Source organism: Ochlerotatus camptorhynchus, unplaced genomic scaffold (genome assembly GCF_037179485.1).
Source record: "Ochlerotatus camptorhynchus isolate MF236.1 unplaced genomic scaffold, CSIRO-AGI_Acam_v1.1 ptg000193l, whole genome shotgun sequence".
Classification (NCBI taxonomy): Eukaryota; Metazoa; Arthropoda; class Insecta; order Diptera; family Culicidae; genus Ochlerotatus; species Ochlerotatus camptorhynchus.
The window spans coordinates 8,696,572-8,714,894 of NW_027040683.1; the positions used below are offsets into that span (position 1 = coordinate 8,696,572).

Consider the following 18,323-nt stretch of genomic DNA (forward strand, 5'->3'; position numbering starts at 1 on the left):
GTATATTGCATCTTTGATAATGTCTAGAGTACAGTACAATCAAACCAACTTGAACCGTAAATCTGTTTTTCATCATCTTCTTCATCACCATCGTCGGTGTTGTCATGCTCATCGTCGTCATCCTCTGAGTCAATTTCATCGTTCCCATCAACTAGCCTCCTCGAGTAAATGACATCACAAACGGCTAGGTGGAGACCATGATTATAAGATAGCTGATGCCAAAACTCTGATAACTTTTCAAATTGCTTCATAACTGCTGCTGCGTCAGTTGTTGCGCCAACAACAAGATCTTCGTTCACTCCGAACGTTTGAATGACTTCACGTATCTTTTGGTTCACCTTTTGAGCTGGAAAGGATCCATGCACGTACACTGAGGCAATAGAACGTAAGAATTTCATAAGAACCACTTAAGAATTTTAGCCACAAGAAAGAGGTATGAATTTCATTGATTTGCCTTATGAAAAATAATGACGACAACAAAATAATAAAACGGAGCAGGCATGGGCGTTGAGATTACGGATCCTGTGCATGGACCACTCGTCTGTCAACACTGAACGAATTTGACATATTCCTGTTATGTGGAAGTCTAATAAATTTGCGCTATAAGATAATCCATTGAAAATGATATGATTGAAAATGTGTCAGGTAAATTCTATATGAATATCTGATACATTTACAATACTGATAATTTGGTAACTTTTATATGATCGTCATATGATAAATGAAAATCGATTAAATTATAATAATTAACTGAAATGGATTTGAAACCCATAAGCATAAGCTATACTTTTCACCACAGTATAATATATGTGTCATAAATCAATCGAAGTAAAGTTTATGTGAAAATAACATGAAATTTACTTCTTCTTTTGACACATATATTTAATCGATTTCTAAAAATAAATTCGAAAAATAAACATCAGGCAGTGTGAGCTTTCACAGTTGTGCCTTTTTTTTATTGTAGCTGATTTGGGATTCGATCAAGATCTGTTGAGGTGTGATGCTTTCGGTGTCTGTGCTCGATTCCACTGGGCCACGGCTGACTTCAAGATTGAGCTCGTTCAAATAGCATGAAGTAAGAACAGCTCTCCCGACATGGAATGTAGTGCAACTTTATGCTCGTTTTGCTAGAGTGAAGACAAATAGCACTGACAAATTTATGTTCCGTTTCGGTGGTGTGGTTTGTTCAAATCTTTCTTAATGCACCTGTGTGCAATAAATCAACGACTAAATTATATGATTTGATAGAACTGGCTCATGAAGTTCGAGTACTACTTAGGGCTGGAATCTGAATTAGCCGTGTAGAAGGCTTACAATTAGAATCATAGCAAAGTAAATATTACAGTAGAATCATTTTTTTTTCAATCTCAATACATTCTTTTCTGGAACCAATTATCATATGAATGAGTGTACGTTAACATCGTTGAAAATTGTTTCAATAATTTATAATGAACAATCATGTAAGATGTATTTTATTGGGAGCGATATTCATCCCAGAAAAACATGCAAAAACAAATGCTTGCTGTTGGATTTCTTAAAAGGCATTTCTATATGACTATTTAATGATTGGGATAGATCTGTTTACAATCTTTAAACGTCAAAAATCAAAGCAAGCTATTACAATGAGATATACATGTTTTCCTATACTGCAAAGTTAAATGACAGTCCAATAGTTTCTACATGTCTATTTACACGCGACATATCAACAAACGTCAAAAATCAGTAAAAGCAACTCCAATAAAATATACATGATTATCTTATAAGATATATATTTTAGTGAGCAATATTCATCATGAAAACAGGTATATTTTACCGAATTTTCTCATAGTGCAAACTTATATGATTTTCCATTAGTTTCTAGATGTCTGTTCCCACCCATGACATATCAACAGTTTTCACCATGAAATATATCAGACAATATTCATATACTTCTTACCTTCGCTAACCACGTTCGAAGCAAAGTATTATCAAGTACTAAGTATGTGAAATTACGATAGAAATCATTCCATATCGCAGTCATAGTTTTTAAGTGATAATCCAATGGAATCTATCAATCATCACATAGAATGAATAAATCTGCTGACATTGCTATGTTATAAGATGGATCCAATAAACGGTACATGTCGATTTGTTTCAGTGAACGTTTGAGAAAATGAAATGACTAAAGGCGTATATGAGCTACCTCATGTTAGACGAAAAGCTTGCATAAGTCACGTTAATGAAATTCATATGTGTTGTTCATAAGTCAAACCTTATGAAATTCTTAAGTTTATTTGCCTCAGTGTAGGCTAAACCAAGGTTTAAGAAAGCTCCATCTCCGCAATGACCAATCACATTGATGAATCGTTTGTTGTTCAGACTGCTCCACTCATCCGAAGTTAAGCTCATCATTCGTCTTTCAGATCTTGTTTCTTCTCGCCGACGTTTCGCGAATTTTAACATTGATGACTCCTTAGGAATCTTATCTCTGGAGGTTCCAGCAACTTCGCCATCGACTGCAGTGCGCTTTAGAACTACTTTGTGTTTGTAGTTCAGCTGCCTTAGTAAACCGCTGAATAACCCTTGCATGCGAGAATTTGAGAACACTTCTCACACTTGGCTTGAAACTTTGCGAAAGTATGTCCATATTTCTGGCATAGTTGCAGTTCTAGAATGAAACAATAACGGAATGATTTCAAACAGAAAAACAACCATTATTTGCTCAGAACTGCACTATTTAATTCATTGCCCTGTCCAGACCGTTTGTATCAAACGGTAAAGGACGAGGCAATGAAAGAGCCAACAAAACCATTCAATCACTCACGAACAGGTGACTCACACCGCTTGCCTTCGCTCACACAGCATGTGTAATTGAGGCACTTTTCCATAGAAAATGTACACGGAAAGAAAAAAGTATCTATTCTTGAGTTCTTTTCACCCAGGTTGGCAAGTTTCGTGCGCCAACTCAATTTAGAGTTCTAGCAACCAGTGGCAACTAACAATTTAAAATTGGCTCACTACTTGACTAGCCTATTGGTCCCAAGCAAATCGATTAACGTACCCCATTCTAGTCAAAATTCTAGTACTGCACTATGTTTGTTTTGATTCGCTATGAAAGTTTGACAGATAAAATGAGGGATTCGTGGATTTTCCGATGTTTCGAGGGCTGCATCGATTAGCTTGGGACCGAAGAGAGTACCAGAGCTGAGCCAAAAAGTTGAGCAAGTTTCTTCAGGACCTTCTGGTCTTAGAGTTACCTCTATGGTTCTAGCGCCTATCAATTTTGAGTTGTTGTCATTCACTCGCATGTATACAGGATTACTTACTTTTAAGTTGTTTTCACTCAACGTCAAGTTCAAACTACTCAAAATTGAATTTTACATAACTTACTCAATTTTAACTTGACGCGCGGAACTGTCGAGTTTGGTGAATTGAACTTAATTTTGGGTTGTTCTGCTCTTTTCGTTTTTGACTACAACAAGAAAGCAAGTGAGAGGCATCAACTTAAAAGTATGTTTAAAGAACGCAACCGTTGGGTAGTTTCAAAACCAGGGCTCTACATTTTCGAAGCGCTAAAATGAACTCGAGTTTTGTTTCTCTCATACAAACGTGTTCAACGCTTCATTTCTATAACGCCTACACTGAACAAAAACATCCGCAATACTTCAACTGATTATTGTATTGCTCGAGCCCTTTAACAATATGCTGTCGAATTTCGGATGATTTCCTTATGGTTGAGTTCGTCATCCACTGATGAGCATCCATATGACTGTCTTCCAACTAAAGGATGATATTTATTTGAAAATTGGCTGTTAAACATACAGGGTTCAGAGGACAGCAATTTAAGGATAGGATGAGTTGCAAATGCTGTAGATTAGATTATTAATTCGATTATTTACATTTCAATATTGAATAGCCATGAACAGCTATTCATCATGGATACAAAATTTGGTAGAGGAAACTTCCTCCACCACGAAATAGACAATTTACGGTTTCCACGCTTAACCAATGCTCGTACCACCTCTAATAGCGATGGCTATGCTTCCACCTATTTTGTCTGCTCAGAGCAACAAATGACGCTCGAAAGAATTATTTACATCATCGTTTTGAATGATTTGCATTAAGGTGCTGAGCCAATACCAAATTGATTTCAATTTAAGATAACTACCATTCTGCAGAGAGCATTACGCATTCCAACAGAATACCCTATCCCTTTTCATAACAATGTTCATCCTGTATTCGAGATGAAATTCATCTGATTTCAAAACAACCGTCATCCAGTTGCAGCTATCATCCGAAATGGCGATTTGGTTTTTTCGATTTCAATGGTCTGAGGTTTCATTCGAACAGAGGACAGTAGTTTGGTACAGTGTAGCTAGACTATCAGCAAGAAATGATAATGAAAAAGAACAACGCTTAGAAGAAAACGCTGGCTGTGGATCTTCTCGTCGTTGCTTTGCTCAACACTTTCAATGTAAGTGATGTCGATTTTCTAGTTAAACGAAACCTCATTATGGCTTTCAATCCCCTTTCACGAAAACTCTATCACCGCTCTTTCAATTGGTTTAAAATGCGTTATGTCCCGTTTTCGATCATTTTTTTTAGATAAATATATGGATGGAAGATAAATTAAAAATGTTACGTGTAATCTTCAAGTGTTTTCACGTGAGAAATGCTTTAAATTTGTTATTTCATTTTCCGTCATATACGTCATGGAACCTCTGTTGATGTGTTTCATGAAAGAAACAACTATCAAAGTCGAGCGCTCTTTCGCTCATCCGTTTCACCGAAGCTTGAAAGGAAGACCAATGGAGCGACGGGAGAAAGGGAGACAAGCGATTGAACATTTGTTTGTGCACGCCGACTGAGGTTCTAGAATGCTGCGAAGCTGTTGGACTTTAACAGAAAAAGAAAGCCAGCAGTGTCTTCGTCGTATCGATTTGGTCGATTGAAGCTGATATTGTGACGCCCTGTTCAAAACAAGGATTGGGTACCATCACAGAAAAATAATTGTGCTAACTGAGCTACTGACTGAGTGCTCGGCTGGCAGTGACTCTGTTACGTCCCAATCATTCCTGGGGGAGAGGTGACTGTCAAATACGAACAATCGTCGCATACCTCGCATAACTGAACCAAAATCACATATCAACAATCAATGAGCGTAAACAGGTGAGGCCCAGTAAATGTATCGTCTCTTTCGTTCTCCGGCTGATTAAATGGATGACGGAGTTTGACGTCACACTCCTTCAACCGTTTAAACACCGGAAGAACGAAATAGATGACAAACTCAATGAGCCTTACATATTTACTTCTCATTGATGGATTTTCAGTAGGCTGATTTGACTGGACATCCCGCCCCTGAATCATTCAGACTCTCAGGTGGCAGTGAATGATGAGGCGGATGGCAGTTCTTATTTATATTGTCGCGCTTATGATAAATTCTCATTTGGTGACGGTCGAAACGCACCGCTCATAAGTGCGATGAAACCCCGCCCATAAGAATTATACACAGGTGTGTAACTTAGATAGTATTTTATGGCAGCGGCTTAAGGAGCGAATCCTGGATAAATAGTCGCCGTTTGTTAAATCAATGGGCGCAGTCGTATGGCCATAAACAGAAAACAGATGGTATAATCCCTTTTTGAGAAATTATCCTGCCACACACAATATTGTCGCTAGACTTGAAAACTGTAATGACCAACTCGCGACAATCGATTTTACTCTCGTTATGTACGTTAAACATAACGTCGCATCTAGTGCGCTGTATTCGTCAAATGATGCGCTATAGTTCGCACTAGATGCGATGTTATCTTTAACGTACACAACAAGAGTAAAATCGATTGTCGCGGATTGGTCATTTCGGTTTTCAAGTCTAGCGACAATACTTTACGGTCGTTTAATTGGCGCTACCAGCACTTCTATTTCGACTGTTTTGTTAATTTACGAACTGAAAACCGTAATCAAATTAAAAAAGTTAGTATCTTATACAGTGCTCCATCGATGAATGCAAATTTAAAAAAAAAACAATTCGACGAGTGGATGAATGACATTTGAGAATTAAAGAAAGAAGGTATGCCTATGGTATACATGAGTGAAAGAATGCGCTACAACTTTTTCATGCCTGTGCAATTAATTTTTTTTATTGTTAATTTCCCGGAATTCGCTTCCCGGAATGTCCCGGGTAGTAAACACTAGTTTTGAGTCACAAAAGGTCTCTTGACCGATAGTGTTGTTGGTTTGCGTGGGTGTCCTTCGGTTCGCGTGAAAAAAGCTTTACAAGCTTTGTTTGCAAAAGCTGATAGGCTCTTTTCAACTGTTGCGCGAGATTTATTGTACCACTCAGGATGAGTGCGTAATAGACTGACAGTTGCTGTTCCGCTCCGTGTTCTCGGAGGCTCCCGGGAGGGATTTGGTCCGGGCAGTAAAAGTTTCCATTTCTCATTTAACATATTCATGCAGATGTACGTGCAAATGTCGGTCGGTGGGTCATTGAAATCTGTGAAAGAGCACTTGAGAGTGAGCACCGAGAAGGCTGACGTACCGTCGACGTCGTTACAATCAGAGTTGTGAACGTCTGCATTCATGGTTCACGGTTGATGGAATCTCCGTATGACTTGGTGAGATTGTGAAACGACTGGGCGTACTACCACCACTATCTAGCTGATGATTGCCGGCAGCATTCGCGTAATCATCATCGCCATAATCATCACTATCATCTTGCGGAGCTCAAATCAACGTTCTTTGCCGTCTAGGGTTACCAGTGCACAGTAGGCCAGGAATTAAATCTAGCAGGAAAATAATAATAACGCTCTGGGATTGCATCCAATTGAGTAGACGTCTTCAGTGAAGTTTCTTGGATTAATTAGGACCACAATTTGGTGGTCAAAAATAGTTCAAGTTTTGGCCGAAGAGAAGGCGCTGCTTATTTAGCAAGATAGAGGTTTGCTGTCTTCGGCAAAGTTGTAAGACGCAGTGGCGCCGATGGTGTAGTGGTAAGCGTGATTGCCTCTCACCCCATAAGGCCTGAGGATAATTCTTAAAGTTTTCTTAAGAATTAGTCCCACGCTAATTCCGAGAAGGTCCAATAAAATCGAATGTTTTTGGGTTTAATTGCGAAGGAATCCTGAGAAAGGACTCAAGGCAATTCCAAATGTAGTTTCGAGAAGAATTTCTGAATAATTTGAAAAAAATAATGTGAATTTAAAGAAATTATAAGAGCAGTGCTACGTGAGCTAAAGATTTTCTTCAGTGACGAATAATTATTCATGTTCAATGATTATGTTTAATGAATAATGATAAAATAATGTGAGGCATATGATAAAGATTAATCTCTAAAATAAATCATGATTAGTGATTAATACATAGGAAATAGGAAGGATACGATTATAAATAGGATATATTATAAATAGGATTATTTGTAATATTACTTCTAGAGCTTCCATCTTTATTTTGGGTCACTTTAAATCCATTACTTTTTTCTTGGATTGTATTAGGATTTGAATCCGGAAATTTCAACGTGCGTAGCGTCTTATCTTCATTTATTCTGATTTATTGAAAGTAATGCACATAGACATCACTTTTGCATGTTCGTTGTACAAGAAACACTCATGAAAATTCGTTCTAGCAGTGAAACAAACCGTGAACATTTTATTATTATTATTATTATTATTTATTATTAGTCCATCTGACTTTAAAGTCTTAATGAAACACTTAAAGCTAAAAGTAGTCATACATTAAAATTGCCCGACATTAAGCGATTACGATATCTGGATGAAGTGATGCCAAAATCGAATTGGTCGGATACCACGTTGAATTGACGAACCATGGCGACAAGAGAGCTGTTAGCTGCATAATTGGTATTGTGCGCTTCCTCGTGTAGCAAAGCTCTCGGACGGAGTGTACGGACAGGTGCATATACATTAATCTTAGCCAGTAACTCCGGCACATCATATTCAGCAAGCAAAACTTTGGCAACGAAGACAGCCTGCGATGCGTTTCTCCGCTCAACAAGAGTATCCAAGCTCAGCAAACGACAGCGATCAGCATACGGTGGTAGATTAAGCGGGTCGCTCCAAGGAAGATAGCGCAATGCGTATCTGATGAATCTACGTTGGACAGCTTCGAATCGTGCAATCCATACTGCCTGGTAGGGACTCCAGACAACACACGCAAACTCAAACAATGAGCGCACCAATGAGCACTAAAGAGCTTTAAAACATAAAGGATCCCGGAATTCGTTTGAGATTTTGAACATGAATCCTAGTTGACGGTTCGCTTTGTCGATTGTGGCTGAGAAGTGGCAAGTGTAAGTAAGCCTTTCATCCAACACGACGCCAAGGTCTTTAACGTGATCAACACGTTGAAGTACAGTGTCAGCAACATTATAATCGAACAAAATAACATTTCTAGTTCGGTGGAAGCTAATCACACAACACTTTGAGACGCACAGGAGCATAAAATTAAGCACACACCAATCATGAAAGATCTCCAGAAGCTTTTGTAATTCTAAGCAATCAGCTTGGTTGCGAACAACAATGTAAATTTTCAAGTCATCAGCAAAAAACAATTTACCTCCGCTAGGCAGGATAAACGTTGCATCGTTCACAAATAGAGAGAAGAGCAGTGGTCCCTGTGGAACTCTGGAACTGTTCGAGAAGCAGTAAGATGAGTAGTTTCCGATGCAAACAGTAACTTGCCGTTGTACGAGGTACGATCTCAGCCAACTGCAGAAGGGAGCAGAACATCCAATTTTGTCCAGTTTTGCTAATAGAACGATGTGCACAACTTTATCAAACGCAGCTTTATGATCTGTGTAGATGGCATCCACTTGGAGTTTCTTAGATACATTTTCCATGCAGAAAGACATAAAGCTGACGAGATTCGTTTCGACGGAGCGGCCAGGATAACCAGGATGTCAGGATGTCGATTAAATTTTATAATCGTGTATCTAAATGGAGCATTCATAGAAGAAAATCAAGTACACACTTAGATTTTTTGGCAAAATTCCCGTTTGTTAACTGAATCTCGGCAAATTTTTAACTGAGATCCATCAAAATACATTACCGAGCTACTCGGTGGTGCCCATCTCGCAAAAAATCTAAGTGTGTAGAGTCTCGTGAGATGTCCATGATTAATAGTTTAAAGAAATACAATTGAAATGCATTGTTCGAACGATGGGAATTAGTTCAGGAAGCTAGTCTCCACTGATGAAAAGACTCATTATTGACAGTTTTTAGAGTCCTTCCGGTTCTATCTGTCGCCGACTTCTCTCATCGCTTCCATAGTTCTCCCTCTCTGTTAATTCCTAACCATTGCTGACATTCACAGGATTGCATTATTCTTAACCATTAGTACATCCAATCTATGTAATCCGAAAGCACGGAAAACATTTTTCTCAAATACATTCATGAGAGAACTCATCCACTACAATCATTATGATCTCCATGGACTATTGTGTAATTTGGCTGACAAGCATTACATCACATCAGGGATCTTCTTAGAAGTCAAGAGCAATTCGAAAAAGGTGTGAGAGTATCATTTGATTTCAGAGAACTTCATAAAAGTACGGGGAGCTTAGTTGAATTACAGGGAATGTTAAAGAAATTCAAGGAACTTTATAGATCTTCTGGATACTTCGTAGAAACTTAGAAAACTTTTTAGAAGGTGAAGGAACTTTTGTAAGTTTTGTAAGCATTCGAGAAATGCTGAAAATAGGAGTTCAGTTAACTTTGAGGAAGCTCTGCGAAATTCATAAAAGTTTATCTTTGTGCAACTTTAGCGAACTTTGTACAGAGATTTTTCTAGAACTTCAGCAAATTTAATAGAACTTCAGCGAATTTTTGAGAAATTTTGTGAATTTTGTAGAAACTCGGGGAGTTTCGCTGAAGTTCAGGAATTTTTCTTAATCATAATTGAACTTCGTCAAACTTCAGAAACTTTGTCGATGTTCAAGGGACATCGTAGCAATTGATGAAATTTAATGGAAATTCAAAGAACTTCGACGAGCTTCCAAGAGCTTCATAGAAACTCTGGGTGCTTTGTAAACATTCGGGAACATTGCTCAAGTTTTTAAATCCATGCTTGATGTCAGGAATCTTCATAAAAGTTCCAGGACCTGCCCTTAAGTACAGGGCACTTCGTCAATGCTATAGTTTAGGGAACTCCGTAGAAGTTCAGGAGACATTGCAGAACTCCAGGAAACTTCTCAGAAACTCTCTACAGATCTTATAAGTTCAGGAAACTTCAAAAATGTGCAGTAAACTTTGTAGAAGTTTCGGATTTTGAGGAACTCCGTAAAAATAAATAGAAGTTCTGGAAATTTTGTACAAGATCAGAGAGCTTCGTAAAATTTTGAAAAACTTTGTAGAAATTCGGAAAACTTTGTAGAAGGTCTGAAAATTTCGTAGAACCTCAGGAAATATCGTAGAAGTTCATCAGTTAAGGGAGCTCCGTAGAAACTCTGGGCGCTTCGTAAAAATTCGGGAACTTTGCTCAAGTTTGTAAATCCATGCTTGATGTCAGGAAACTTCATAAAAGTTCCGGGACCTGCCTTTAAGTGCAGGGCACTTCGTGAATGCTATAGTTTAGGGAACTCCGTAGATGTTCAGGAAACATTGAAGAACTTCAGGAAATTTCTCAGAAAATCTTCAAAATTCTTATAAGTTCAGGAAACTTTCCAAAAGTGTAGTAAATTTTGTAGATGTTTCGCAATTCGAGGAAATTCGTAAAACTAAATAGAAGTACTGGAAATCTTGTAAAAGTTCAGAGAACATCGTCAAATTTCGGCAAGCTTTGTAGAAGTTTGGAAAACTTTGTAGAAATTCATCAGTTAAGGGAACTTTGTAGCTTTAGGATTATCATTTCACCAACATGTCCAGGAAAATTCTTAGAAAAGGTTCAGGTTCTTTCCGAAAATTTGAAGAAGTTGATGGATGTTCTGGAACGGAAAAAATATGGATCTTAAGATACTCAAAGAACTTTGTTGATGCTCAGAATATTGTTTAGAAGTTATGGAAACTTTGTAGATATTCACGGAACATTATATGTGTGTGGGGTCGTTATTATTATTTGACAGTTCGCATGATTACAGCTGTAATCCTCTGCTTATTTACATTTGGTCCCACCCTATATATATACCGTAGCCATGCTACACAGCCCTACTCAACTCTATACAACTTGTGCCTTGCCCGCCTCGCTGTTCGCCCAACCCGCATCCGCTCACTTGACCGCGCAGCACTGAGCTCCGGCCTCTTTCGTATCTTGGTAGCTGTGAAGGTAAGACGTGCGTCCCGTCGTGAAGGGGAAAACCTAGGGCAAAATGGCTGGTCTCCGACAGCGTAAATTGCACATTGGCGATCCTGCCAGGCTGCTGAATATTCAGCAGAAAAGAATTAATTTGATTTAATCATTTTTATTGTCGGAAATCAGCCATTCTGTTGTAATTGTGTTCACTGGAAATTTGTTTTTGTGAGTGATTTTTTTTTTCAATGGTCGAAAAGTGAAATTTATCAACGCTACAGAAGAAGGGAAAACGGTCTAGTTTACGGAAGAATCGATTTCGCTATTTTCCTGCTGTGACGAAAAAGTGATGAAAGAAGCGTGTTTGAGCCGCAAAATAGGTGAAGTGCGTACTTGCAGAACCGAAGCATGATAATGGAGCTTGTGTTTTTTTTTCGATTTTTCTCGGTTGCTTTTCCCTTCGAGATTAACAGTACTCTAAAAATCGCGCGAATCAACCTAAAGTGATGTTTGCACATATGTAACTACCGGTAGTGGCTAAACGGTGACTTGGCAGCGGATCGAGACGACCGCGTTTGTATGATCTGGTAGCGGGTCGAGACGTCCGCGATGGGCTACTTTAGTAGCAAATTAAGTTTTCGGTAGCGGATCGGGACGACCGCGATTAATATTTCTGGAAGGATTAATTGGAAAGCGGATCGGGACGACCGCGTAATATGAATTTGGTAGCGGATCGAGACGACCGCGCAAGGAAAACATGGTAGCGGATCGAGACGACCGCGCGGAAAAAAATATGGTTGTGATTCAGACAATCGCTAGATAAATTAACACAGGAGATTCTGAAATCGGATTTTTGTGGCAGTTACATTTTCCCATTGGAACCAAAGCATATGCAGAGTTTAAACATTGCATTGAATCAGAATTTTACAATCTTCCCAAAACTTTTTCTTACAGATTAACGTGTGAATCATTAGCGAAGATTGTATCAATCAAAATGTCTGGAGGAAAATACGTACGCACTCCCGGTTATCAGAGTGATCTGGAAGAGATCGACGAGCATATCGATGATATGTTGGCCTACGAGTCAGATAGCGAAGGACAGGAAGGAAAGCAATTGGATACGGATGGATATGAGAATGGCGAAGATAGTTCTTGCTCCGAGGAAGCTAGCGATGTTGAGAAGTCGATTTTCGAGGTCGGTGGTGAAGAAGATCACGATGCAGCCAAATCCGGCAGCAGCGTCGGAGGAAATGCGAGCACAGGACGTCCATCAATGCGAAACGAGAATGAAGATTACTACCAACGAATGGAGCAACTGGAGAATCGACTGAACCAGCTGGTGAGAGCTCTAGATTCCAATCAACCACTCGGTGGAACCAACACGGTGGAACCGGTACCATGCGAGGTTGACCATAGCTGGAATACCGGCAATGTAAACGTGGGAGCATCAACCAGTGCAACCAATGTTCGTTGGGAAAACATTCAGCCATTCCCTAACGATGTTCCGGCCAACAGGATGTGGGAGCAGTGGACGCGATTTATCGACCGATTTGAGATCGCTGCATCCCTTTCTAACATCAACGACCCGGTGAAGCGTGCACAGATCCTGTTCCTCTCGATGGGGGAAAAATTGCAAGGAATAGCCAGAGCAGCTAGACTTCGGCCAAGCTTGGAGGAACCCGACTGCTACAACATTTTCGTGAAGAATATTGCAACTTACCTACGTTCAATGGTGGACGTAACAGCCGAACACGAAGCGTTCACTAACCTGAAACAAGGACCGGAGGAACCGACGATCACTTTTCATGCCCGCTTGATGGAGAAAGTCCGTCTCTGTGGATACAGTAGCGTCGATCAGGATCGGTTCGTTCGCGCACAGTTGTTGAAGGGGATGCGGAACAAAGAGTTGGTGAAGGCGGCCAGGACTTTTGGATATGAGACCCTTTTCATCGTCCAATCCGCCACCCGCGAAGAAGCATATACGGCCGAAACAGCTCAAGCGGAGCCTTCACATGCTCTTGCGGTGAGTCGGAATCATCCACGGACATCTGGTGAAACACAACAATGGAAGCGGAAGCACGAATCAACGGCCGATAAGTGGAAGCATGCGAAGAAGCGCGAGACGGATGAGATTAGGAATCGAGGATTAGGACGGCGGTCGCGTTGCCCGAAGTGCAACCGTCTTTTCCATAAATTTGGATCGTGCCCGGCAATTAACAGCAACTGCAATACTTGTGGCGAGCGGGGGCATTTCGCTATAGTATGTCGGAGAAAGAATGCCAACCATCGCCAAGTTGAACGAAAGCTCGCGTCCAGATGGGAAAGTGACGAAGAAGACAGAAAGGTATAACCTCGTGAGAATTAATATTGAGTTTTGTCTCCTATTTTTTTTTTTCTCTTTTTTTTCTCAACAATTACTGAATACAATGTGACATTTCTGAAATCATAAAAGTGTTTTTTTATTGACATTGCACTTCCAGGAAATAAACACGATCTCGCTGGCAGACACACTCATCGATTGCCTGGTAGGATCCTCATATCCGATTCGGTTTTTGATAGATTCGGGGTCAGACGTGAACACGATTGGTGGAGATGACTGGGTGTACCTGAGACAAGAGCTTGAGACAGGTAAAGCAAAACTGGAGCTCGTTCCAGTGTCAAACGGTAATGACCTGATATCTTACGCGTCCTGCAAACCGATTTCTGTACAATGCGCATTCAAAGCTGAAATCGAGGTAGTGGGGTGTGACAAACCATCGATTATGGCTATGTTTTATGACGTTCATCAAGGCTCTCGTTCTCTATTGGGTCGTTCTACGGCAAGTGATCTAAGGCTGCTACAAGTAGGTGCAAGTGTCAATCGATGTGAGAAAATGGAGCAAATTACAAAGTTTCCCAAAGTACCGGATGTTCTGGTGAAATTCAGCGTTGATCCATCCGTACCGCCGACTAAAAACGCGTACTACAATGTCCCTGCAGCCTATAGGGAAAGCGCAAGGACCAGGCTTTCGGATATGGAAGATCGTGGCATCATTGAGCGTGTGACATCGGCCCCCGACTGGATTAGCGGTATGTCGGCAGTGGCGAAGGGTAAAAATGATTTCCGGTTGGTCATTAACATGCGGGCACCCAACCGCGCAATTAAAAGGGAATACTATCGCTTGCCTACGCTGGATGAGATGAGAATTAAACTACACGGGGCAAAGTACTTCTCGAAACTGGATTTGTCAAATGCGTTTTACCATTTGGAACTCCATGAGGATCAAATTGTTCAAATTGTTCGATGTGCTACGTCTCTTGGCTACTTTTCGGAACAAGACAGAACTATCCTATATACGGACGCCTCTCCTTACGCCTTAGGAGCGGTACTCATCCAAGAAGACAACAGGAAGCCCCCACGGATTATAAGTTTCGCATCGAAAGCCTTGACAACGACTGAGAAAAAGTATCCTCAAAACCAGCGCGAAGCTCTTGCCGCTGTTTGGGCAGTGGAGCATTTTGCGTATTTCCTACTAGGACGACCCTTTACTATCCGCACCGATGCGCAAGGTTTTACGTTTATATTAAACAGATCACGTGAGGATTCTAAGCGAGCATTGAATCGGGCAGATGGATGGGCTCTCAGACTCAGTCCATATAGTTTTAATGTTGAATATGTTCGAGGACGAGAGAACATAGCGGATCCATCATCTCGGCTCTATGACGAGGAAGATGAACCATTCGAAGAAGGTGTTAGTCCTTGGGAGCTTGCTTCTCTTGAAGTGAATAAAGTCGGATTTTTGACCGAGATGGAGATTGAAAATGCCACAAGCCAGGATAAGCAGCTTACGGAGGTGGTAGATGCTCTGGAAACGGACGTTTGGCCAGCGCATCTAAAGCAATTTCAAGTGCTAGGCAGCGACTTGACCATGCGCGATGGAATGCTGAGCAAAATGGGTTGTGCAGTGATACCCGAATGCCTACGCCAGAAAACCCTGGCGGTTGCTCACGAGGGCCATCCATCGACAGCAAAATTTAAGAGCATTTTGAGAGAGCGTGTTTGGTGGCCCGGTATGACGAAGGATGCAGAGGCATGGGTGACATCATGTGCCGTTTGTGCAATCAACGGCAGGCCCGAACGGCCCACTCCCATGGCTCGAGTTTTCACACCAAAAGCGGTGTGGGAGACCATTGGCTTGGAATTCAACGGCCCCTATGCGAAATTCGGAGGTATCTCGATTCTAGTCATTGTGGATTATCGTTCTAGATATGTGATCGCCAAGCCCGTGAGATCTACGAGCTTCGAGCATACCCGAAAATTTTTGGAAGAAGTCTTTGAGAAGGAAGGCTATCCGAAGAACATGAAATCGGACAATGGCCCCCCCCTTTAATGGGGATGACTACAGGGAGTACTGCCTGAAGCGTGGCATCAATGCCACCTTTTCCACGCCGTTATATCCCCAACAAAACGGCTTAGCAGAGAGTTGCATGAAGTTGGTGAATAAGGCAATGAGTGCTGCATCGGCAAGCGGAAAAAGCTATGGAGAAGAATTGACTGCAGCGGTTCATGCTTATAACGCAGCTGCCCACTCCGTGACGGGCGTACCACCGGAGGAAGTGATGACGGGTCGGATGATCAAACGTGGGCTTCCTCTGCTGTGCCGTGGAAAGGCCACCTTCGACGACAACCTGCTCAACGCAAAGGATATGAAATTAAAAATCGAGGCGAAGATACGAGAAGACACAAAACGAGGGGCTCGTCGATGCCGTATTAAACTCGGAGACACGGTTGTTGTAGAGCGTCAGTCTCGATCAAAAGGAGAATCGCGGTTTGATCCCCGCAAGTATACGGTTACAGATGAACGAAACGGAATGCTTGTTTTGACCGATGAAAACGGCCCGATTTTGAAGAGACACGTGTCACAGACGAAGCAAGTCTACGACTGAAAGGATCCTGAAGAAGTCGTTCGCTCGGAATATCCCAAAGATTGCCGCATTGCTCAGGAAGTTATTCCAGCTTCTTCGCAGACAGAAAGCCCACAACCTGGCTTGACTGAGCGTCCGGTTCGAGCAAGAAGAATGCCGGAGTATTTGAAGAACTACGTAAGTGTTTTGGAAGAAGAATAAGGATAACACTGACTTTGTTTGTTTTTGTTTGATCTTTGCTGAATAAATGAGGAAAAGTCTGTTAGTTTTTCGAATGTTTTTGCTTCCATCCCTGGATTTACCTTTTTTTTTTGGAAGAGGGGTGATGTGTGGGGTCGTTATTATTATTTGACAGTTCGCATGATTACAGCTGTAATCCTCTGCTTATTTACATTTGGTCCCACCCTATATATATACCGTAGCCATGCTACACAGCCCTACTCAACTCTATACAACTTGTGCCTTGCCCGCCTCGCTGTTCGCCCAACCCGCATCCGCTCACTTGACCGCGCAGCACTGAGCTCCGGCCTCTTTCGTATCTTGGCAGCTGTGAAGGTAAGACGTGCGTCCCGTCGTGAAGGGGAAAACCTAGGGCAAAATGGCTGGTCTCCGACAGCGTAAATTGCACAATATGAATTATAATAAATTCGTACAAGTTCAGCAAACTTGATTGATATTCAGTTTAATTTATCAAAAATTAAAAGTTGTAAGCTATGAAAAAAATTGTGAAGTACTGGGACCTTCATAGAAGCTGACGGAATTTCCCAGAAGTTCGTCGAACTTTCCACATGTTTAGGGAATTTTATAGAGGCTCAGGGAACATCAGATATGCTCAACCAATTCATTGGAAAGACGTTCAGAGAGATTTTTTTTTCTTCCTTCTAATTCATGGAACTGAGATTAAGTTCAAGAAACTTCGTAGAAGTTCAGGAAGCATCGTATAATTTTAGAGAACTATCTAGATATTCACGGATTTTCAATGAGGTAGCGGAAATTGCTCTAATGTTCGCCTGTGGATCTAAATATTGGGCTCATCAATAAAAATATCATTTTCTTCAATTTCTCTTAGCATAATGCGTCATCTGGGCAATACAAATCTAGCGTTCAGAACCATAAGAGCCTAACTGCGATGTTCGATTATCTACATCGATTTTCTTTTTGCAATCAAGTGGTCAAAATTTTCGAAATGTTTCTAATACAATTTAGTAACAGGTTGTTTTATCTCAAATGATTGATGAGAGTTTTAGTAGAATAAATGTATATCTTATTAGGTGGATTTTTTTTTAATAGTAGTATAATTAAAAGGAAAAAAAAAACGTGAAAAGGTATAGGATGTTTAAGTTGGGAAAATCTACATCACACGCATCGAGAAATGGTAATAGAATCGAGTTATTAACAAAAGAGAAACTAGATTAAGAAAATCGATCGTTGCAGTTAGGCGCTTATTATTCTGAACGTTAGAAATTGATTTTTTTTTATTGCTAGTGAAAAATTATCAAAACATGATTTCCTTCGAAATTATTGCAACAATGCGGACATTAACCCAATTAATAAAGTTCACTGGATATTTTACCAGACTTTTCGAGTCATTCAAGTAATGTTCTGAAGATTATTTTTTTTAAATTAATGTATTTTATAAGGCTCAATTGAATTAACTTTACAGAGCCGATGATTCTTGTTCACTACACAAAACATTCTAAAACTATAGTCAAAAGGTGCAACACAATTAACACTTTATCTTCCGCTATCCAATAAGTTCCAGTGGTTTCATTGTATGGCAGTATCGCCAAACGGATAGAGCGCTTCCATTGCAGCAATGGATGCAAAACGTGGCCGTGGACGACGATGCATCGATCGAAAGAACGGGCGATGAAGAACAATGAGGAGGACCACACTATGGTTGCTGCCGAGTAAACAGACGATCGCGTGACACACATCGAGAGTGACCTGCTTCTGGCGACAGCTGAGTCAACACTTTTCTGAATATCTGCAACTGTTCAAACATTCAAATGGCGTCTTACAGCCAGAGACTGATTCATCTCTTCTCATCTTATCATGATTTAACTAAAACCCTCAGGATATGTTTTAAGTCTTCAGGTTGATCAATTATTATTCTTCAACAATGTAAATGTTCGGAAGGGAAGTAAAGCCGTTGGTCCCGGCCCATGTGTGTTGAATGGGTGCAATATCCTACGCAGGTG

General features: G+C 40.6%; 2 protein-coding genes across 2 annotated transcripts in view; both read left to right on the plus strand.

Annotated features, from left to right (window-relative positions):
* Positions 1-18,323, plus strand: part of LOC135702540 (uncharacterized) — a 733,060-nt gene that overhangs the window by 426,378 nt on the left and 288,359 nt on the right. The window lies entirely within an intron of this gene.
* Positions 15,006-15,587, plus strand: LOC135702602 (uncharacterized protein K02A2.6-like). Its single transcript, XM_065223650.1, has one exon. The coding sequence runs from the start codon at positions 15,006-15,008 to the stop codon at positions 15,585-15,587; it is 582 nt and encodes a 193-aa protein (XP_065079722.1).

Bases quoted from the DNA above. Each gene is read 5' to 3' on its own strand.
- LOC135702602 (XM_065223650.1), top strand. From the start codon at position 15,006: ATGGAGATTGAAAATGCCACAAGCCAGGATAAGCAGCTTACGGAGGTG.